We start from the raw sequence: 24227 nt of genomic DNA, 5'->3' as shown, positions 1-24227 counted from the left end.
TATTTCTGTGGCCATGATGTATTGGTTTATTCACAAGTAGAACAAAAAGAGCTTTATAAATATGCTATTTATTTTATGCCACTTTTTACAGAGTTTTTTTGTTGTTATTTATTCCCTTTGTGATTTTGGAGCTGGAAAACTGCAAAAAATGTGTATACTGGAGCATAGGATATGTTTGTTTGCAACTTTCATCAATAAGTAAAGCTGTGTTGCATTTTGCAGTCATCTAGAAAACACCACATAGACTATGTTGTGTGATCTGCCAATACCTTCAGTTAACTGGTCCCCTGACTGCTTTGATACCAGATTAGAGAGTGACTCAACAACTGTAGTTCTCTTTCTGAACCTGTGGAATATAGAATAAAAAAAGAATAATGAGAAATTCAACGTGTCCCAACTCCATAGCTAAAATGTTATTTTAATGAAGCAGTGCAAACAGACATTTAATTTCACAGCATGCAGTTCTGATTTTCACTTTGGTTTCAAACTGGTTTAAACACATAATATTGCCTCATTTATACATCTACATACTGTAGATTTTAGGGGAAAAGCAATGTAGAATATTTACTGATAAGTATACACCAATTGGATAAGATTCTATGATAGGACTCTTGCAAGAATATAAATTATCTGTTTTTGTTCAGAATGTCCAGTTTTCCTTTTACGTGGAAATACCAGACTTATGTAATTATACTACAGACTAATAAATATGGATCAATAATTTTTAAGGCATTACCTTTGACAAGTCTGTAATGCTTCCTTCATTGTACTAATTCCCATCTGGACATCCTGTGGCTCGAAGGTCATAGCTGACTGCATAACTAAGATAGTGCTGTAACCAAGAGCATGGTATATGCTCTCTTTTGCCCTACATAAAGCAAAAACACAGTCTCAGGCTGTTTTGTAAACAAATCAAGTGTAGAAAATAGGAAATGCTTTATACAAATACACACACACACACACACACACACACAGAGGTATGAGACCCGTAATTTGAATATTTTTCACCATATGTCGTCTACGAAAAAATTATTTAAACATTAAACAAACCCAATAGGATTGTTTTCAGTAAGGATTAATTATATCTTAGCTGAGATCAAGTATCTTAGTTGGGATACAAGGTGCTGTTTTTTTTCTTTAGGCCTCTGACAAACAAACAGATCAGTGACTTCAAAATTGTTCCAAGAAAGAACGAGGGGCCATGTGTTTAAGGTCCCTCCCCTGTAACTATACCTCCTGTCTCTTTCCATTTCATTTTTAATTACAGATGAACATAAGCATAATAAAACTTTACTACACAGAAATGGGTGGAAGAGGGCCATTTGGACTGGCCCACAGGGATACCAGGAAAATTCCCAGTGCGCCCAGGTGTCAGTGGGCCATCCTGCATCTAGCCATTTGACCTAATTCCTGGTCATTTTTTGGGAACAAAGCAACTAAATATATAGAAGAATAGATTATAGTATTTAAAGATAAAAAAAACAAAAAAACTAAGAAAATAGAGAGACTGAAAAATATTTTTGAGAGTGGGCCCATGATCTAAGGTTTTCTTGTGGACCCCTGGCATCCCAGTCCGACACAGTTTGGGCCGATAAGAGCATGACCAGACAGGACTAATTCAGGTAAGCAGAAGTCTCAGGGGCTGATTTATTAACATTCTTATTTATCCCAATTCTACCTTCTACCTTAAATATAGTGGAGTGGTAGGGGCTGTGGGAGGAGGGACTGGTTGCACTGGGCCCTCTCAAAAGATTTTTCTGCAGGGGGCCCTGCGAGACCAAGTTACGTCGCTGGTAAATTTGGTATGTAAAAGGTTTGGAGTTCATGTAAGATTCAATGGGAGTTGACCTAGGTAAAATTGAAGCAATATTTTCAATTTGAGTTTTTTAAATTTTTTTGAGCGATGGTAGATCCATTTTTTCCCCTCATTTATAGCTGATCAAGTTATTTTAGATTTAAGTTTTTAATAAATATGCACCCATTCAATTTGGTGTGACTGTTATTTGTGTGCTTTTTTTTTTTTTTGGTGATTTTTTTTTTTTTTTTGTCTCTACTTCGAAAATTAGTAAATAGGCCTCCAAGTATTATGGGGCCCTGTAAGTTCTGATAGTCAAAATAATAGTCAAATATTTTGTAAGATAGATAATGTTATAAGATAATGTTATAAGATCGATAAGAAAGAAATACATTCATACATTCAGAAATGGTTACTTAAAATCTTGAATCTTTGCTAGTGTTCCCAGTCACCCCCCTAGTCATTATTTCTTGCTTTACATATTTCATTCACATTTACATTTTATTGTGCCTTACCACGGACGCAATATTTCCAAAGCTTCAGAAAATTTATTGTTGAGAAATAGGTTGAGAGCCAAGGTGCACTCTTCCAGCGCACAGCGCAGGTCCATCTTGGATGCCCTAGATAGAAACAGAAAGCATGCTGTTATATATCTGTAAAAAGGCTTTAGGTGAAAAAAGGAGAGACATCTGGTTATGAGATATTGCAAAAGGCTACTAGAGTTTATGTTTTGCTTCATAATTAGCAGACGAGCTAAAGGTGAAAGTTCACACATAAGTGAATTCAATTTTTTTTTTTAACACCAAGTTATGTGGTGCTTAACCAAATATTACGGATACGAATGGAAAACAGCATTTTACGGTTTTGCTAAATTTTAACTTCTCGACTCTGGCCAGATTTCGGATTGTCAAACAATCATAAAGGTAAACCTGCATGACATGAGTTTGTTCGCTCACACTAGGTTTCGTGCGGAAAAAGCTTGGCAATTTACATAATTTTCGCAAACAGGTTTTGGAACCAAGAAAGATTTTGTAGTTTATAAGTGCAGATGTTTTTCCTTATTACAAAAACCCGTTCAGGGAAAATTACAGAAAATTGTTGTGCTTTTTTCTGCACAAAATCCTGTGTAAATTAGCGAACTTGTGTGGTTTCCTCTATGATTGCTCAAATCTGGCCAAAGAGTTGAGAAGTTAAAATTTTGCAACCATAAATCAGGCCCTTAGTGCAACACTTAGGAATACGAACAGGAAACTGCAACTTTCACATCTCAATGAAAGATAGTATAAAGAAGTCTGTTTAATTACATGCAATGCTTAAAATCAGTATCTGCCTTAAAAATAGATAAGTGATACAAAAACCTTAAAGGGGATTTAAACCTCAAAATATGCATCAGTGTAAACTTATCTAAATTACATATATTGCAACACATTAAAAAAAGGCAACTTTTGGGTTGCGGCACACAGCACAGAACTTGAATTGCATTTCTGCATTGCTGATTTATATATAGAATTTGGTTCTATGGTTCTTATACATATATATGACACATTATTAAGGTACCCTGAAAAAGGCTCACAAGTGAGGCTGAAAAGTTGGATCTTATACACTATGGGGCTGATTTACTAAGACACGAATTAGAAAAATTCCGATTTGAAAACAAACATTTTGCGACTTTTTCGTATTTTTTGCGAATTTTCAGCGCCTTTACGAAATTGTCGCGACTTTTTTGTTACAAATACGATTTGTGCAAAAAAACGCGAGTTTTTCGTAGCCATTACGATGCGCTCGTATCTTGTCGCGACTTTTTCGTATTGAACGCTCGTTAAGCGGCGGGCGAAACTTTCAGACTTAGCATGATTTTGGAAGCCTCCCATAGGACTCAATGGCACCCTGCAGCTCCAACCTGGCCCAAGAAAAGTCACCATACTGAAGCTTGAATGAATCCGAATCTTTCGTACTCGGCGCGAAAGCTGCGAAAAAATCACGACTTTTCATGCAAGTATTAACGCTACGAAAAAAAATCGCCAGATTTTGCGCAACATTCGGAATGGCAACGAAAAAGTCGCGACAATTAGCCAAAAAAATCGCAAAATACCAATCATTACGAAAAAACCGCAATCGGACGCATTCGGCCCATTCGTGGGTTAGTAAATGTACCCCTAACTATAACTAAACTTTGTCTATTTCTTTTAATATGTTCTGTGTTCTGCTAAACTTTTTCTGTACTAATATTAATGTATCTTACTGTGACATGAAAATGGAACTGAAAAAAAAAAGTGTTCATTATACAGAAACAAATTGTAAAATCATCTTATGTCAAACTTTGGGTTCTTCTGTAAATATTCCTGGAACATTTGATATTTTTCCCCGAAAGAGAATATAATCTAGGTAATAATATGCATCATGCGAGATGTTACTGCCTTGCACATAATTCTAATGTGTGTCTTCAGACTGGAACAGATTAATTAAACCTATACGTAAAATATAACATTAAAATAATTGCATTTTATGTTTAAACGAAGAGAATGCAGTTATTCTGCCATGCAGAGCAGCCAAGCATGTCTTTTTACCATTCAGTAGGTAACCACTAAAGAGTTAATGAAGATTATGATTGTCAGGGCTATGGGGTGTATGCTGCAGCTGCTCCTCCTTGTGCCTCCAGAGGATCTATAAATAATGGTGAACGCGAATGAAAACTGAACCATTTACTGTTGCAGTAAAAATGTAAATGAAAACATTGTGTATGTAAATGTGATTTTGATTTTGCCTTTTAAATAGCATCCCAAATACAAAGCAGAGCATGTAGCAATAGGTTTGTTTTGCAATGAACATAAAATGGAAGGGCCTAGAGAAACATATCAGCATTAGTGCATCTGCCTGTATTGTTGGTGCAAATCCGTTATGTAATCATTTCCCATTTACAAGCATCATATGCACCCCTGGTAATAGGCCATGCATGCATGTATCCATATGGGACTAAAAAGATCATATTTTTGACTATGCAACAATACCCTTTATACATTTCTATATGCTGTTCAGTGTGTTTAGCTGCTTAAAACAGTGCATATTTTCAAAAGTGCAGATTATGCAAACATTATATGTAATGGTTTTGGTCCACTTTCGTTTTTTTGTGTTACAGGCCTTTTAAGAGGAGTTGTGAATTTGAACTACTAAGCAGAGAAAATAATTGTTAAGGAAGATTTAAGGAGCTTAACTTTCAACTTAGAGTATTAACTATTTTGTAAAAAAAAAAAAAAAAAAAAATTCAGGACAAGGATCAACAATTAATCCCCATCTGCTTGTACAAAACATACTGTCAAAGGAGAGAACATTTTTTATTTATTTTTTATCGGTTACTTATATAGAGCTGATACATTATACAGCTCCGTACATCATTGACATCAGTCCTAGTACTGGAGGCAACCCACACAGACATGGGAAGGACATACAAAGTCCTTGCAGAGCCCAAGATAGAATCGAACTGAGGACCCCAGTGCTGAAAGGCAAACTCGCTGCTACTCACTGAGCCCAGTGTATTACATGCATTACCATTCTTCATTATTTATTACCAGAAAATAAAAGTGCCATAAAAGCATTTACAATATTCATAGCAGGGCATAATAACCAAAGGTCAAATTAGATTTCCTTAGCATTACCCCGACAGGTCAAATTGTAATTGTGAGAAAAGGTTTCCTGACATTTTGGGAAATCTAACAATGTTGGTCATTCATAAAAGCCATTGACTTGTTCTGCAGTCAGTGTTCAAACCGCTAAACCCTTATAATGTAGCCCACAGTAGAATAGTTTGAAAATACTATGGCGACAGTTTATATAAAATATTATCTAAAATTCCACAACACTTTGGGGCCCATACATTAAACCTTGAATTTTCACCAATAAAAAGCACACTTGGAAAAAACTGGCAGTAACCACGATAATTTCTGATGTGTGAAAATTCTTTTCTTGGTCGTATGAAAATATTGTGGTTGCGATCTGAAAGTCACAAAATTTTCATACCGTAACGATCGTAAACCTTTTTGGCTTTGAAACTTCAATGCATGATTTTGGAAGCCTTCCATATGACTCAATAACACTCTACAGCTCCAACCTGGCCAAAAGATAGTCACAATACCAAAGCTTGAATTAATTCCGTAATCTTTGCGAAAAATACAACTTTTTTGTGGAAGTTAACAAAAACCACAAAAAAGTTGTACTATTTTAACAATATCATCGTGGTCATTACAAAAAGTTCTGAAAATTAAAAAAAAAAACACAATTTTTTCTGAAAAACAAAATTGGGCCCCTTTGTGTTTTTTTTACTGGATCGGTCTTTGAAAAATAGATACAGTAAACGTTGGTTGAACACGGCAAAGCTTATGTCTAGTCTGTCACAAAAATAAAAAAAAAGTAGTCATATACCAAGGCATTGGGCAGCTATGCAAGATTATGCTACTGAACAAAGCATGTCTGTCCCAGCTTGCCTCTACATAACTCATTTAGACATCCAAGTTATTGGATGGGTAGGAGGTGGGAATACTGATGTGCCACCCGCCCCTCATGAATGCAGCCATGAAGAATGCAGACAGTGCTGTATACCTCGGGGTAGCAGCAGGTCTCTGTGCTCCGAAAGACCAGATGACCCCAAGGCCACCACAGCAGCAAAATTAAAGCAGTAAGACAAGGATTGGGAAACAGCACAAGTACTTAAAAGGAACAAAACTGTCTTGATTACATAAGAGATACAGGCCTCCAGCAGCATCAAGATACCCGTTAGTCCTATTTGGGAGGTCCCTTAATTGTCTGAGGCACCAGATGGACCTATATTTCCACCTCTCTACTTCTAATTTTCAAGAAAAAACACAAAACACAAAAATCCTTCTCCCTGTAGTAATAAGGGAAAAGCTCTCTCCAAACACACTAATATTATCATACGAAACAAGGTCAACCTTTTAAGTTAACTTTTAAAATGCTATAGAATGTCCTATTCCTTGCAACTTTGCAATTATAAATATAGATTTTACATGATTTGCCTTCTACATCTTTTCAGCTTTGGATGGGCATCAGCGACCCCAGCAGGAAAAAAGCTATTGCTCTGTGAACCAACAATTCTACTATTATTGTTCATTTGTATTCCTTATCGTTCTATGCTGGCCCCTTCTATTTATATTCCAGTCTTTCATTCAAACCACTGCCTAGTTGCTAAAGTAAACAAGACCCTAGCAACCAGATAGCTGCTAAAATTCCATACTACGATCATACTGCAATTTTAAGGTGAACTCCTTTAACCTGACCAATGACAAAAAGACAAATACTGACTGAAAATAATGACTGTCCTGGCCTAGATGAAGAAAATGCTTTCAACATGTTCCACTGAAGGGACCTGTCTGAGGCTTTACAGGCTTATGCATAAGTTCTCCAGTGGCACAAGCCACATAGGCTGGCCCTTCAGCCTCACCAACAGCACCCAACAGGCCTGTCTACTATTCCAGCTTTACACATCCCCTTAGAACTATTAGAAACAACTCTCTCAACTCTGCTTTATGGATCACCTTGTGTCCTTTACAAATCTTTTTACTAAATTCCACAGAATTCCTGCAGAACAGCAGCCACAAAGGTATTTACAAAGTCTACAACTTACTTATCAGGTTCTTCTCAAAAACCCCTAATGTCCTAGAGTGGAAAAATCGTGGGCTCTACCATTGGAAAATGTGGCTACAAGCAAGCAATATGGCACACAAAAATTCCAGATGCACAAACCATCTAAAAATTTAAAACAACATTCTATACTTAGTGGAGTTTTAAGGTGTATAATACCATGTCTCTAGCAGAAATTAAGTAACCAATCTATGGTAGCTGTCCACATTTGAGACCTTTCTTTGATATATAAAACCATGGAGCTGAACCTTCAACTCACCCTGAACTGGCCCTGCAGACATACCTCCAAAACTAAGGTTTTATCTATTAACTGTATGTAAGCTTTTAATGCCTAGAAAATGGAAAGCTCTGATCGGGGTAGAACTAATCTCCACAATCCATGAGCATGCCAGATATGAATACCTCTCACACTTGCCAACAACAGCCCACCAGATCATACAGCTCTTTGGCCACACCCAACAGCCCTATATTTTACAACAGGGGTAAATTAGTTCCAGTAAATGTATATAAAAATAGATATAAAAAAACATATCATGTGTTGTGATGGTGTTATCTTGTTCCATTAATACCACTTTTTGTCACTGCTCATGTAATGTGACACTTTCTGCTATCTGCCAAATGTGGTGTGCTATATTTAAACCTGTAAATATAATATAGCACAATAGCTGTTGGAAACAAATTTATAAACAAGAAAAAAAAACCTGCAGATTCTCCATCAGGCGTATAGCTTATATGCTTCAAGACAAATAAGAAAAGGTTATATTATCATTGGCACCAAAAGATGTTAAATTGTTGTTTAACTTCAAAAATACGTAGTGTGGCCCTTCTTTAGATTAAAAGAAAAGTATCAGTGGCAGGCAGTCAGAGAGAATATACTCTCCTTCAGTAGTTCACTGACACTAGATAAAAGATCTGAACTAAAAAAAAAAAGCTCATATCGTCATAATGCTACTCTATATCCAGGAGTGCTGCTTCGCAGGTTACACAAGTTTACTGCGATTTAACTGCAAAAATATTGTTCTTGTCAGCTCGTCTGTTGAAAATGCTGCATCCTTTGTGGAATTCAAGATACACTGACATTAGTATTGGCAATGTCAGGTACAAGTACAGGGCTCCTTAAAGCTTTTGGGTCCCAGGTGCTCCTTAACTTGCATACCTATATAATTAGAATTCTAGCTTCACCTCATATATATAATTTTTTTTTTACATAAGTGTACATAAAGGTATTCTTTATCATTTGCCTTCTCTCACAGGTTAACATGTAATGTTATCATGCTGAGGCGTCTGACCTGGACCTGCAACCCTCAATTTTACCTCCTTGATCCAATCTGACCTGCAGCCACCATAAAAACAATGCCATAAACCAGAAGTGACACCATTAGAAGTTATGGGATGGAAAAAGAAAGAAATAAAAGGGAGTAAAAAAAGAAGTAAAATTGCCAATACTAAGATCTGCAACTTACTATGTGAACCCATACCTATACCTGTATCTGCAAGTTCTACTTGTAATTCACAAAATACCCACTTTTCTGCAGGTAACCTACCCCACAGGCACCTGACCTAATGCAGGACTCTACCTCATGTAGTCTCAAGATTAAAATAAGGTTTATCATCATGGACAAATTTGCAAACAAGCACAAGTTCACAAACCTGACATAAAGGAGGCATAAAAAAAAAAAATTATATATATATATCTTTATAATTAAACTGCTTTATCTTTGCTGGGATCACTGGCATTTTGACCAGATTGCTATCTATCACTGGACCTAGATTCGAGGATGGAGGAAAATAAAGGAGTAAAGCAAAATAAATAAACAAGCAAAAAAAAAAAAAAAAAAAACAAAAAACTGTTTTTTACATTATCTTCACCGTACTAAAAGTTATGTGATTTCTGCTATATTAAGAAATATATACATGTAATTTACCTTAAAAAGCCTTTAAACAGGTTGGGATAGGGGGAATATGGAAGCACTAATATTTTATATATATATATATATATATATTTTTTTTTTTTTTTTTTAATTTATTTATGTCAGTCGGATGAATAGCAGCCAATAAATGTGAACTCATTTCTGCATGTGCTTACCAAGACCTAGTTCTGGATATACTGAGCTGTCAGCATACAGTACAATGCTTTAAGAGAAATACTGTTATGGGTCACAACAACATAGCAGGTTTCAAAAGGCAGATGGCTTCAAATGTGCCTATTATAGAATGCTGAAGGACAAGCCCTTTTAGACAAGCCCCTCAGCACTGCATCAGAGACACTGTTTCAAACCCAATCTTTTTTATCATCATCACATTGCTCATGAAATCTTGGTATCATATCTGTCCTGCTTGCATCTCAATGTTGACATATACTAATTAACAAATAAGAAAATCAATGGACTCTCCCCCCAAACAATGATCAATAGTGTTTGATGCATATGTATTTTCCCTATCTCATGGGGCTCTGCAGAAAGCAGCGCATATAAAGCCATCACAGATGTATTTGGCAACAGATTAGTCAGTTATGCACAAAGCACTGCCTCTGAGAGAGCTAATGTTGCAGTGACTGCAGCAGAAATAACACATTCAGCAAATTCAGCAAGCAAATATCATGCCCACCATATTATTATAAACAATGGGAATAGCACAGTAAAAAGCTGTCAAGACGCTAAAGATGTAAACATAGAAGATTAGGGTGTTGTATAAGGGTTCTGAAAACAAACATGTATAGATAAATTTTAAAAACACTTCAGGATGAAGAATAACTGAACAAAATAAGATATAAAATGCATTTTTCAATCAAAATATAACAAACAGGCAAAATGTACTACTGCGAGGAAGAATCATTACATGTTTGAGGCAGGGGATTTCAAGGTGAACAAAAAGGACAGAGAGAATATATACAACCTCTAAGTGCAGTAAATTGCTGAATCAGGATTTGTACTTACAGGATGAAACAGGCAGTGACAAAATGCAGTTCCACAATGCAGATGAATCCTGTTCCTTCTCACTCACCCAAAGCAAAACAAGAATCCCCCAAAACTTCCATAGGGATCACTACATATGTGCACAGAGATATACTTTTATATGTAGATATCCATGGGCCAGCTATGAATTAGTCATCAAGAGAAAAGGAAGCTTTCACAAGGCAGGAGCTTGCTTGGCAGGGGCTCTCCATCTCAAGGAAATGTCAACTAAATAAGCAGCAGGTCGATGCTGGTACACAAGAGAAGGCTGCTGGTCTCAGCAAGGAGGGATGCTGGGGGATTTTACCTTGCAGTGATGCAGGGGAATTCTAATCTATCACTGTCCAACTACATCGAAAGCATGCAACTACTGTATCTATTGCTGCCTAAGTATCAGCAGCATCTTTCTGCACACAGACCATGAAATGTAGGTTAATCCAGTCAGTGCGAGCTGCACAATTACACTACTGATCAAGCAGTAAAAACAGTGACTTATGATCAAGAAGTGGGGCAGCTAATGTCTCTGTTCATAGTAATATGTAGGTAGGAATCTTTCCTTCTTCCTCTTTCAAAGAGGAAGAGAATAAGTGAAGGCTCTGTTTTAAATTAACTTGTAACCGATGAGTAAAACATTTATATTAATACAGAGATGCAGGAAGAAGAAAACTATTTGTATCCTGTATTAAAAGTGTTCCAGCAAGCTATACTATTTAAAAGTAGCTGGGGCATGAAGGAGACAACATTTTTGGCTAATTAAGAAGACCGCAATTAAAGTGCCTGAAGCAGCCCAGTCTGCCAATGCCTTAAAGGGACAATATACACCTAAAAACACGATAAACATGATAAATAGGGGTTTAATTTAAACAAATACATTGTTTTGCCATTATAAGGCTCTAATTTGAAAGTTGGGCTATTTTCAATAATCTTACCCCCACTACTTTATAAACAGGACAATATGTTCAGAGCTCCACATCTACCTTTGAACAAACAAACTTCTCCCTAGGCAGCAACCTTTGAGCAGCTCATTATCTGGGGCTTCTCAGTTGCCTGGTAATTAGTTTTACAAGCTTAATTTACGTTCTTTGGAATCAGTAAGAACTAAAGTGAAACTGGCTTCATATTCTCATTTAGTGCCAGAAATAAAAGAAACCATAGATGTATCTTAATTTAAACAATAGGCAAAAAGTATGTACAGTACAAGCCCTATTCATTGAGCTCATGTTGAAAAGGGGTGTATGTGGCCTCTTTAAAAGCGGAGATTCCCTACAAATGTCCACTCCCTAAATAGATGACACAGATGTTCAGGCATTAGGGTTATAGAAATGTTTGTATCACTAGTGTAACATAAAATACAAATACTGACGGGACATATATAACATAAAATACAAATACTGACGGGACATATATCGCTGATCCGTTAAATCCCCAAAACACAGAACTGCGGTACAGTTTCTTGCCAGACTAATATTTCAGCAATCTGGCAGAAAACTGTGCTCCATATGAAGGCATTTAACCAGACTGCTCACAGCAACCCAAAATGTCACATAGTTTAAGGCCAAAATACAGGGCCCCATACCACATAGTAGAATGGGTTCATGTGCTTAAAAAAAAAAAGGTAAGCATGACCATGCCACTGGTCCACCCAGGCCATGCCAAATTCCAACCAAACATACCCTGGCCTGGCCATCATGGGGCACCATTTGAAGACAAAACAAAGTTTGTTCAGTCTTAATAGTGGCCAACATGTGGTTCTCCAGTTCAATGGTGCACCACAACTTCCAGGGCTGCTCCTTCCATGATGCCGGATTTGCCGAGATTGAAGTGGTGATCAGCCAATTACCATGTCATAGCCCTGCCCATGTGATGTCTCCAATCTGCCCCTGTGACATAACTGGCCATCCCTCCATGCCCCTTGTGACGTCACTGCATGCCCCCTGCCAGGAGAAGGAAGCCGGCAGAGGTGGCAACCCTACCCCTGAACAATGTTCAAACAATATTTGTGGAAAAAAAGTTTTTAAATAAAAAACACATAAAAACCCTGAACAATGTAAGTCTCTATAAAAAAAAGTTTTGCATAAAAAAAAAAAAAAGTAGGGATGCACCGAATCCACTATTTTTGGATTCAGCAAAAAATAAATAATGATTATACATATACATACATACAAGGAAGAGTGGAGCACACCCTATAAAAGTTCAAATGCCCTGGGTGCTGGCTAAAATGAAGGGTATTTCTAGGGGCCAATTTGAAAAGATTCCGCAAAAGGGTCACTTTATATAAAGTTTATAAATTTGTTGTTTAAGCAATCATTCTGGAAGTATAGCTTCCAGTGACCCTAGCTGTCTGTGCACTTTGTTAAACCTCAGGTTTTGGACTCTCAGTTGACCCTAAAGCCTGGAATTGGTAGTGTAAAAAAATAGAATATATCTACAAATATAAAATCTCTAGCATAAGCTTTTGTCATATCTGTTATTTTTACTATTTTGTGGTGAACTTCTTTTGCAAGCGCTTAGCTGTATCTGCAGGGAATAATTTTTAGTGTAATCTTTGACCCTTTGTAACCACCATACTTCTAGCGTGCGACCCATTACAGTGCATTGTGGAAGCCCAGAAGCCATTTTGTAGCCCATGATGTGGAGGAAGCACACCATATTCCACATTCTCCCCCATGGTAGCATTACTGATAAACAAATGGACTCAAATCTAAGCCACCATTGCGACTGCCAGCACCCTCAGGGACACTGCTGCATATATAATTTGTGCCAGCATTTTTGTGTTTATGCTACTCTGCATCAATGCAGTTTTTTTCTGTGTTACTGTTCATTGCAAAATACTCATTGTATTTTATTTCATTTACATTACAGTTTCATCCCTTGCCATAATCATCCAGTAAAATTTAAACAGACTTCCCTCTCAGTCTCATTTAACGAAATGTGGGAAGGTTTAGCTGTATGTTAAGCTATACTCTACCTCTGGGTAACATGTAGTGAGGACAGAACAAATAGAAAATGAATACAAACTGATTAGATAAAACATCCTAAGTAAGTTGATATCAAGTAATTTGTGGGGTTATATCCTCTTTAGGAATGTTCCAGTTCCAAGAAATAAAGGGACTTGATGAAAGTCATAAAATATCAAATTACATTTACCGCAAATCTCAATTGTATTTTGCAGACCTACTGTAGGGACCCATAGGTATTAGAGTCCCTATGGCTTTAATTCCCTACTGCCTCATTTCTATCATTGTTGCTGGGCAAAGTCCCATGTATCTAGTTTACTATACCTTATGCCTTATTGGTTTAGTTAGGATGACCACTCCCCTTGCAGACTGATAAAGTGTCTAGCAAGGAGGGGTGGCTTCCTCTTTGGCTGCCTTCTGACTCTCAGGGAATAACTCCATTGAGCCCGGGATCAGAATAGGCCCCAGTAAAGCCACCTGCCCTAGAGTAGCCCCTTGGTGCTCTAGTGAAGTCAGAGACAGGGCCCCGTGAATGAGGTGAAGTTAGTGGTAGGATAGATCCTGTTATAGCACGCTTTAGAGAGTGTGATATACAGTAGTTAGGGCTATCCAGTAAGAGCAGTCCTGGCTCCAACATAGGAGAAAGTAAGGGTTCAGCATACCCAGGCTCTGTTTGCCTTGCTGTAGGGACCGCAGTTCAGACACAGGTATCAGGCAGTATCTACCCCTGATCCATCGTTGGCTGTTGGGATTCGGTCCAGTAAATGGTGATCATCCTTAGGATTTCTGCTTGTTCCACATCTGCCTCCCTTGTGGTGCTACTCTGCTTTTGCCTTGTACAACTGCCACTAATTGCTGTGTTAACTACCTTAACTATTGTGAGTATAACCCTGCTTCAACCTTGTCGGTGACAATAAACGTTCTACAGTTATTCAGCAAAGAACCTTCTGGCGTCCTAATTACCACCACTACACCATACAGCCTCAGGGAGTTGTAGTTCAACCACACCCTCATCTCCAAATTAGCTCCGATAGGCCATCTCCAACTTAGCGGAGGCCCATCCTGGGAAAGGGGGATTGCATGTAACACATGCTCTACTATATACTAGCCTGGATTAACCCCTAAACGGCCAAAAAGGTGTTACACTACTATTACAGATTTTAAATCTGTTACTGTGTCCAAATTTCATTGCATTCTTGCATTATGTCTCCTTACTTTACTTACTGCATTCTACCACTAGAGAGCACTGTAACCAACAAATCTGCCGAAGGACAACTGCAACAAACAGTTGTCAAGAGAGTAAACACACAGTTGGCCGAAACATGAATAGGAAATAAGACAAAGCTTAAAAATCAAAATAGAGTATTGCAATTAGGTCGCCTAAATCATAGCCCTGGTAGGGGCCCTGATGAACTTCCAAAGAGGAGCTCCTTGGCACACCAAGCTAAAACTATTAGAATGCAGCATAACCTTAACCCTTTAAGTGCCAAGGGACGTAGATTCTACGTCCCAGGTACCAAGGGACCAAAGTGCCATGGGACGTAGAATCTACGTCCAATGGCACTGTCGGGTTTACAAGCGCTGCGCTCGCTTTTAAAGCAGCGCAGCGCTTGTAAACCCCTCAGATCCCCCTAGGCAACGAGCAATGAAGACATACTTACCGATCCGGGTCCCCCAGCCGCACCGATCGCGTCGCCAGCCAATGACAGCAGTGGACACGCGTTGATGACGTGTCCACTGCTGTCCCTTTAAATAGCGCCGCCTACTGTCGGCTCCCTCACTCCTGCTGCGCACTTGGGACAAGATGGAGCTCCCCTGCTGCCTTCCTGCTGGATTGATCGCCCCTGATCGCCCCTGATCGTCTGCCTGCCTTGGGTAAGCTGAACTACAACTCTCTACCACTGTTTATTTTGCTTATTTCTATCTCAACTGTCTAAAAAAATTTTTTTTTTTTTTTTTTGCATTTTTTCTTCTATCTTTGTCATTATTACACTTTTGTACACATACACACTTATTTACAACTTTCCCAAGCACACACAGACACTTACACACACACTTACACTTTTTTTTTTTTTTTTTTTTTTTTTTTTTTCTTTCTTTCTTTTCTTTTCTTTCTGTCTTTGCTTTCTTTGGCAGTCTTTTTTTTTACTAAAACTTTATTTCTGATCTTGCTCTATAATTATCTGATTTATTTGGTTGCATTTTAGTGTTTTTTTGGCATTTTCATAATTGATTTCTGTTTTTGAATTATTCTATTGCACTGTAACTTTTTTATTGCTATTTGGTGCTGAATTTGCAGTGACGTTGGTGGATCCAGGGCTCTGACCACCGATTTCATTGCAATTATTGTTCTTCTGTTGGTTTAGGTGGTTTTATTGGATTTTACGGTGTTTTATCTTTGCATTGTTCTTTATTGTGTGTTTAGTGCCCCCAAAAAGGTTGCTTTTGCAGTGACATTGGTGGATCCAGGGCTCTTACCGATTTCATTGCAACTATTGTTCTTTGATTGCTTTTAGTGGTTTTATTCCATTTGATTTCAGTTGTTCTAGAAAGGTCCAGAGGTGCTAAGATTGTTCTGGTAGTTTCTATTGCCAAGGGTTAGGCTGATGCCACACGAGGCGTAGGGCTGATTTTTTCAGCAAGTGGAAAAACGCTTGCCGAAAATTCAGCCCTACGCCTGCTACTTGTTCCTGCACCCGAATGAATGGGATACGCTCGGGTGCAGGCACGTGTAGCCGATATACGCATGAAAACGCGAGACTTTGCATTCTCACGCGTTTTCATGCGTATATCGGCTACATGTGCCTGCACCCGAGCGTATCCCATTCATTCGGGTGCAGGCAAAAAAAAAGGGGTGCATAGAGTGCAGCCCCAATATTATGCATTTTCAGGTTTGGCGGCCATGTACTTATGTGCAACCAGACATAGGTATCGTTTTATTCAGGGGAACTTGCAGATTGATGGTTAGTAAGTTTTTGGTAGTTGCCATGGAGATTTTGGGGAGAAATCTAGGTTTTTTTATCTGGTTTTTCCTTGATTTCTGACCAAAGCGCTGACTTCTGCAAGGGACTGCGGCCACAATTTTCCATGTAGAAAGAGAAGAGTGGCGTCTCTGAATAGCTGAAGGTGTGCACTTTTCGTAAATATATAGATTGTGGGGGTATCTCACAGGTAGGGGGGGTTAACACTGAAAAACTGCAGGTAGTGCACATAGAGCGCAGCCCCCAAAATTTCAACTGAAATTGCCCTTATGCATTGCCCCTGTTTGGGGGCATTTGGTGGCCACGTCTTTATGTGCACCCATACATATGGGGTATCGTTTTATTCAGGGGAACTTGCAAATTGAGGTTTAGTAAGTTTTTGGTAGTTGCCATGGAGATTTTGGGGAGAAATCTAGGTTTTTTATCTGGTTTTTCCTTGATTTCTGACCAAAATCTAGGTTTGTATCTGGTTTTTCCTTGATTTCTGACCAAAGCGCTGACTTCTGCAAGGGACTACGGCCACAATTTTCCATGTAGAAAGAGAAGAGTGGCGTCTCTGAATAGCTGAAGGTGTGCACTTTTCGTAAATATATAGATTGTGGGGGTTATCTCACAGGTAGGGGGGGTTAACACTGAAAAACTGCAGGTAGTGCACATAGAGCGCAGCCCCCAAAATTTCAACTGAAATTGCCCTTATGCATTGCCCCTGTTTGGGGGCATTTGGTGGCCACGTCTTTATGTGCACCCATACATATGGGGTATCGTTTTATTCAGGGGAACTTGCAGATTGATGGTTAGTAAGTTTTTGGTAGTTGCCATGGAGATTTTGGGGAGAAATCTAGGTTTGTATCTGGTTTTTCCTTGATTTCTGACCAAAGCGCTGACTTCTGCAAGGGACTGCGGCCACAATTTTCCATGTAGAAAGAGAAGAGTGGCGTCTCTGAATAGCTGAAGGTGTGCACTTTTCGTAAATATATAGATTGTGGGGGTTATCTCACAGGTAGGGGGGGTTAACACTGAAAAACTGCAGGTAGTGCACATAGAGCGCAGCCCCCAAAATTTCAACTGAAATTGCCCTTATGCATTGCCCCTGTTTGGGGGCATTTGGTGGCCACGTCTTTATGTGCACCCATACATATGGGGTATCGTTTTATTCAGGGGAACTTGCAAATTGAGGTTTAGTAAGTTTTTGGTAGTTGCCATGGAGATTTTGGGGAGAAATCTAGGTTTGTATCTGGTTTTTCCTTGATTTCTGACCAAAGCGCTAACTTCTGCAAGGGACTGCGGCCACAATTTTCCATGTAGAAAGAGGAGAGTGGCGTCTTTGAATAGCTGAAGGTGTGCACTTTTCAGAAATATATAGTTTGCGGGGGTTATTTCACAGGTATGGGGGTGTTTAGACTAAATAACTGCAGATAGAGCACAGCCCCCCCTTATGCATTGCCCCTGTTTGGGGGCATTTGGTGGCCACGTCTTTATGTGCACCCATACATATGGGGTATCGTTTTATTCAGGGGAACTTGCAAATTGAGGTTTAGTAAGTTTTTGGTAGTTGCCATGGAGATTTTGGGGAGAAATCTAGGTTTTTATCTGGTTTTTCCTTGATTTCTGACCAAAATCTAGGGTTGTATCTGGTTTTTCCTTGATTTCTGACCAAAGCGCTGACTTCTGCAAGGGACTGCGGCCACAATTTTCCATGTAGAAAGAGAAGAGTGGCGTCTCTGAATAGCTGAAGGTGTGCACTTTTCGTAAATATATAGATTGTGGGGGTTATCTCACAGGTAGGGGGGGTTAACACTGAAAAACTGCAGGTAGTGCACATAGAGCGCAGCCCCCAAAATTTCAACTGAAATTGCCCTTATGCATTGCCCCTGTTTGGGGGCATTTGGTGGCCACGTCTTTATGTGCACCCATACATATGGGGTATCGTTTTATTCAGGGGAACTTGCAGATTGATGGTTAGTAAGTTTTTGGTAGTTGCCATGGAGATTTTGGGGAGAAATCTAGGTTTGTATCTGGTTTTTCCTTGATTTCTGACCAAAGCGCTAACTTCTGCAAGGGACTGCGGCCACAATTTTCCATGTAGAAAGAGGAGAGTGGCGTCTCTGAATAGCTGAAGGTGTGCACTTTTCAGAAATATATAGTTTGCGGGGGTTATTTCACAGGTATGGGGGTGTTTAGACTAAATAACTGCAGATAGAGCACAGCCCCCCCTTATGCATTGCCCCTGTTTGGGGGCATTTGGTGGCCACGTCTTTATGTGCACCCATACATATGGGGTATCGTTTTATTCAGGGGAACTTGCAAATTGAGGTTTAGTAAGTTTTTGGTAGTTGCCATGGAGATTTTGGGGAGAAATCTAGGTTTTTATCTGGTTTTTCCTTGATTTCTGACCAAAATCTAGGGTTGTATCTGGTTTTTCCTTGATTTCTGACCAAAGCGCTGACTTCTGCAAGGGACTGCGGCCACAATTTTCCATGTAGAAAGAGAAGAGTGGTGTCTCTGAATAGCTGAAGGTGTGCACTTTTCGTAAATATATAGATTGTGGGGGTATCTCACAGGTAGGGGGGGTTATCACTGAAAAACTGCAGGTAGTGCACATAGAGCGCAGCCCCCAAAATTTCAACTGAAATTCCCCTTATGCATTGCCCCTGTTTTGGGGCATTTGGTGGCCACGTCTTTATGTGCACCCATACATATGGGGTATCGTTTTATTCAGGGGAACTTGCAGATTGATGGTTAGTAAGTTTTTGGTAGTTGCCATGGAGATTTTGGGGAGAAATCTAGGTTTGTATCTAGTTTTTCCTTGATTTCTGACCAAAGCGCTAACTTCTGCAAGGGACTGCGGCCACAATTTTCCATGTAGAAAGAGAAGAGTGGTGTCTCTGAATAGCTGAAGGTGTGCACTTTTCGTAAATATATAGATTGTGGGGGTTATCTCACAGGTAGGGGGGGTTAACACTGAAAAACTGCAGGTAGTGCACATAGAGCGCAGCCCCCAAAATTTCAACTGAAATTGCTTTTATGCATTGCCCCTGTTTTGGGGCATTTGGTGGCCACGTCTTTATGTGCACCCATACATATGGGGTATCGTTTTATTCAGGGGAACTTGCAAATTGAGGTTTAGTAAGTTTTTGGTAGTTGCCATGGAGATTTTGGGGAGAAATCTAGGTTTTTATCTGGTTTTTCCTTGATTTCTGACCAAAATCTAGGGTTGTATCTGGTTTTTCCTTGATTTCTGACCAAAGCGCTGACTTCTGCAAGGGACTGCGGCCACAATTTCCATGTAGAAAGAGAAGAGTGGTGTCTCTGAATAGCTGAAGGTGTGCACTTTTCGTAAATATATAGATTGTGGGGGTATCTCACAGGTAGGGGGGGTTATCACTGAAAAACTGCAGGTAGTGCACATAGAGCGCAGCCCCCAAAATTTCAACTGAAATTCCCCTTATGCATTGCCCCTGTTTTGGGGCATTTGGTGGCCACGTCTTTATGTGCACCCATACATATGGGGTATCGTTTTATTCAGGGGAACTTGCAGATTGATGGTTAGTAAGTTTTTGGTAGTTGCCATGGAGATTTTGGGGAGAAATCTAGGTTTGTATCTAGTTTTTCCTTGATTTCTGACCAAAGCGCTAACTTCTGCAAGGGACTGCGGCCACAATTTTCCATGTAGAAAGAGAAGAGTGGTGTCTCTGAATAGCTGAAGGTGTGCACATTTCGTAAATATATAGATTGTGGGGGTTATCTCACAGGTAGGGGGGGTTAACACTGAAAAACTGCAGGTAGTGCACATAGAGCGCAGCCCCCAAAATTTCAACTGAAATTGCCCTTATGCATTGCCCCTGTTTTGGGGCATTTGGTGGCCACGTCTTTATGTGCACCCATACATATGGGGTATCGTTTTATTCAGGGGAACTTGCAGATTGATGGTTAGTAAGTTTTTGGTAGTTGCCATGGAGATTTTGGGGAGAAATCTAGGTTTTTTATCTGGTTTTTCCTTGATTTCTGACCAAAGCGCTGACTTCTGCAAGGGACTGCGGCCACAATTTTCCATGTAGAAAGAGAAGAGTGGTGTCTCTGAATAGCTGAAGGTGTGCACTTTTCAGAAATATATAGTTTGTGGGGGTTATTTCACAGGTAGGGGGGTTAACACTGAAAAACTGCAGGTAGTGCACATAGAGCGCAGCCCCCAAAATTTCAACTGAAATTGCCCTCATGCATTGCCCCTGTTTGGGGGCATTTGGTGGCCACGTCTTTATGTGCACCCATACATATGGGGTATCGTTTTATTCAGGGGAACTTGCAGATTGATGGTTAGTAAGTTTTTGGTAGTTGCCATGGAGATTTTGGGGAGAAATCTAGGTTTGTATCTGGTTTTTCCTTGATTTCTGACCAAAGCGCTAACTTCTGCAAGGGACTGCGGCCACAATTTTCCATGTAGAAAGAGGAGAGTGGCGTCTCTGAATAGCTGAAGGTGTGCACTTTTCAGAAATATATAGTTTGTGGGGGTTATTTCACAGGTAGGGGGGGTTAACACTGAAAAACTGCAGGAAGTGCACATAGAGCGCAGCCCCCACATTTTTAGCTGTAATTGCCCTTGTGCATTGCCCCTGCTTTGGAGTGTTTGGTGCCCATGTCTTTATGTGCACCCATACATATGGGGCATCATTTTATTCAGGAGAAGTTTGTCTTTCAAATATGCCTTTGCTAGAAAATTTTTATGAGATTTTTTTTTGTCAAATCCACATTTGATCATGCGTCCAAGTTTACGTTTTAGAAAAAAAAAAAAAATGTCATAAAAAGTTCCAAATTTCACAATGCACTGACAAAAGGTATTTGGCTTTTGAGTGAAAACTACATTGCACCTAGAAACCTGAAGGTCTGTAGTTTCTAAAGATACCAAACATGAGGGGATATTTTAGATTTACATATAAGTTATGCTGCATTAACTGTTACAAGCGCTTTTCTGCTTTGTTCTGGTGTGATATTGTACTAAGTATTGCCTTAGTTTGGGGGTTACTTCTGGACAGGAACTGTGGGGTACCACCACATATTTGGTATCGTTGGAATTGGGAGTATCAGGGCTTTTACAAACAATAAAAAAAAGTGAGTAAAATTAACTTTTCTATGGAAAAAAACCTCAAAATATACAGAAATTTTTCATAATTTTATTTTTTTTTTACATATTTCACCCAAAATACACATCATATCTCCAGAAAAGTTATAAAATTTGGTATGTATGTCGAAGCCCAATTAGTGACGAAAAAAACGATATATAATTTCCCTAGTTTCGTGGAGGTTTTCCTACCAAAAAACATTGTTAAAGTGAATGAGTACAAAATGCTTAAAAAACGTCTGGCACTGGGGGGAACCGAAATGACGAATTCGGCTGGCACTTAAAGGGTTAATGGTTACTTCTGTACAATAATATTTGTTAATGTAAATGTTTGTCCACAGGACATGAAAAAGGGAGACATACTATATTTCTAGAGTTTGCATTCCATGTATTGCCTTTAGAAGAAAAGCAATTTTTCATACAGTAATATGCACTTTTGCAATTTCCTTTCATCTTTTTATAAATCAACCGGGCTCTCCACCTTAAAACAAAAAACGATTTGTAAATGTAATTGCTACTGACAGCAGTGTATGTTTGTCCCTTTCTGTTCTGTGTCTGACATGTAAAGTTTTTGTTCAGCTTTAAGTTGACTTTTAGTATTTGGACACAATTTACAATTGGTTTTTATGTTTTTTATGTTATTTAGCTTTTTATTTGGCAGCTCTCTAGTTTGGGATTTCAGCAGCTATATGGTTGCAAGGGTCGGTTTACCTTAGGAACAGGCAGTGGTTTGAATGAGAAACTGGAATATATATAGTAAAGGGCCTGAATATAAAGATAGGGAATAAAAAGTAACAATATTAACAACATTTTAAGTTCAAAGAGCAACTATGTGTACTACGTGAAACAAACTGGAAAAAATTGCAGAACAGCCCATTTAATTTGCAGCAAATAGGAGTGGTTGAGTAATGGTTGTCCTATGCAGAAACTACAAAGCTAGGTGCAGAAAACCATGAATGATGTTCTCCATTTCATTGTTTGGCCACTCCCTGTTTGCCATAGGGATAGTGGGACAAAACACAGTTTGATCCTGCTTTAAAGGAATAGTTAAAAAGAGAAATTTCCAATATTTGGTTTTTATCATAACCCATGGTAATTAACTGAAGGTGTCTGTATACTGACCAATATAAGTGCCAACTTACACAGGCCTGTACGTTGCTAACTATGCTTGGCATGGATATCAGGCCAAAACAATAGCCTAGCCAAATTATATTAGGGTGCAGATATTTATATGATAACTGCATCTGGTCTGCATAGGCCCATATTAGATGCTGGGCCTAACTTATAAAATGTGTGCTAAATGCTGACACAAAACTATAGAAAAGTGCAAAAAAAAAAAATGTTATTTGTAAAAGATTTGTTGTTCTCTTTACTTTGTTGTTTACTCTTTCTAAAATTAGAAGGCAGAATTCATTATAAAATTAATAGTGGCTTAATTTATAAAATGTCTGTATTTTAAAGGGGACCGGTCGCCGGACCGGAAACCCAATTTTTTTTTATTAAATCTATGCCTGTTATAAAAAGGTGTTTAAAAACCTCAGCTCACAATCATATATTGCATGCCTTGCTTCTGTGCCTTAGGTAGAACAGGTAATTACTTTCCCCTTACATTGCACTTTCTAGATATCAGTACACTCCTCACATTCCCCCTACGTCCTCTCCAGCTATAACTGAATAGCCAGTGCATGGGAATGTACATCAGGTTCCCCATTCTGGCACATAAACTAACATAAATGTATTATACAATGCTGCATAGAAACGGACGTTACCATTACACTAAAACAGAAACAGAAAGATAAAAGAAACTATGTTCCAGGATTTCTGTGTGACGTAATGATCTGTTAATGGAGGCAAGGCATGCAGGGGTTTGTTTTTTGTGATAAATGAAGCGTGCAACACTGACTTCCCATAGTGACCATAGTGACTAGTTTAATGATAAAACATGTCCATTAGTAATGTACAGCAGTGTCATAGTTTAGAACTTGATTTACAGCGTGGAGCTTTTGCAATAAGAAGAGCATCCTCTGGCCTGAATTGCTCCCAAAGTAAAAACCAGTAAAGAGATCAATGTTGTGCTTAACAACCAAATCAATCAATGGCTTTGACCAAAGCAATCACATGGCAGCAGTGTGCAAAATGATCAGTGAGCTCTGTGTCTTTTCCTCAATGAGACACAAAAGGGGCACATTTACTAATCCACGAACGTCCGAAAAGCGTCCGGATGCGTTTTTTTCGTCATGATCGATATTTTTGCAATTTCGCAAAGGTTTGCCCGCCGTTTACGAGCGCTCAATATGAAAAAGCCGTGTAAAAGTCGCGACGGCGATGAAAAAAAATGGCAAAATGTTCGTTTCTGATTCAATTTTTTCCCACTCGGGATTTGGATTCGTAGATTAGTAAATGTGCCCCAAAGAGTCAGAGTTTACTAGTTAAAGTGTAGCTATACACATAACAGCACTGACCTTGTGCAAAACAATACAAAATATTAAAAAGGGGGGGGGGGTTCAAGAAATCATTTTAGACTTTAGACATACCTGTAGCTCTGTGTAAAATCCCAGTGTAAATAGCAGTGGCTGCTTTCTATGCTGTTTCTTACATAACCACAATGTATTTGTCTCCTGAATTCTCTCTCTTGACTTTAATGCACCAATTTTTGCACCATGTTTTTAGTAGAAAACATTTTACAAAGTTTAATAAATAAGCCCCTTTGTCACCAAAACCCCAAATTTTTCTGAGCTTATCATGTTAGGAGCAGGGTCTATAGAGCACAAG

General features: G+C 38.9%; 1 protein-coding gene across 1 annotated transcript in view; it reads right to left on the bottom strand.

Moving 5' to 3' along the window:
* ttc39b (tetratricopeptide repeat domain 39B) overlaps positions 1-24227 on the bottom strand; it is a gene marked incomplete at its 5' end in the record, with an annotated part of 57660 nt that overhangs the window by 17046 nt on the left and 16387 nt on the right. Inside the window, 3 exon segments of the mRNA NM_001016802.2 lie at positions 270-346; positions 737-868; positions 2311-2415. Of these exon segments, the coding sequence (NP_001016802.1) occupies positions 270-346; positions 737-868; positions 2311-2415 (314 nt within the window).

The sequence above is a fragment of the Xenopus tropicalis genome, chromosome 1 (genome assembly GCF_000004195.4).
Source record: "Xenopus tropicalis strain Nigerian chromosome 1, UCB_Xtro_10.0, whole genome shotgun sequence".
Taxonomy (NCBI): domain Eukaryota; kingdom Metazoa; phylum Chordata; class Amphibia; order Anura; family Pipidae; genus Xenopus; species Xenopus tropicalis.
Note: the sequence above shows the minus strand (reverse complement) of the source record. Positions and strands in the feature narration are given on the sequence as shown.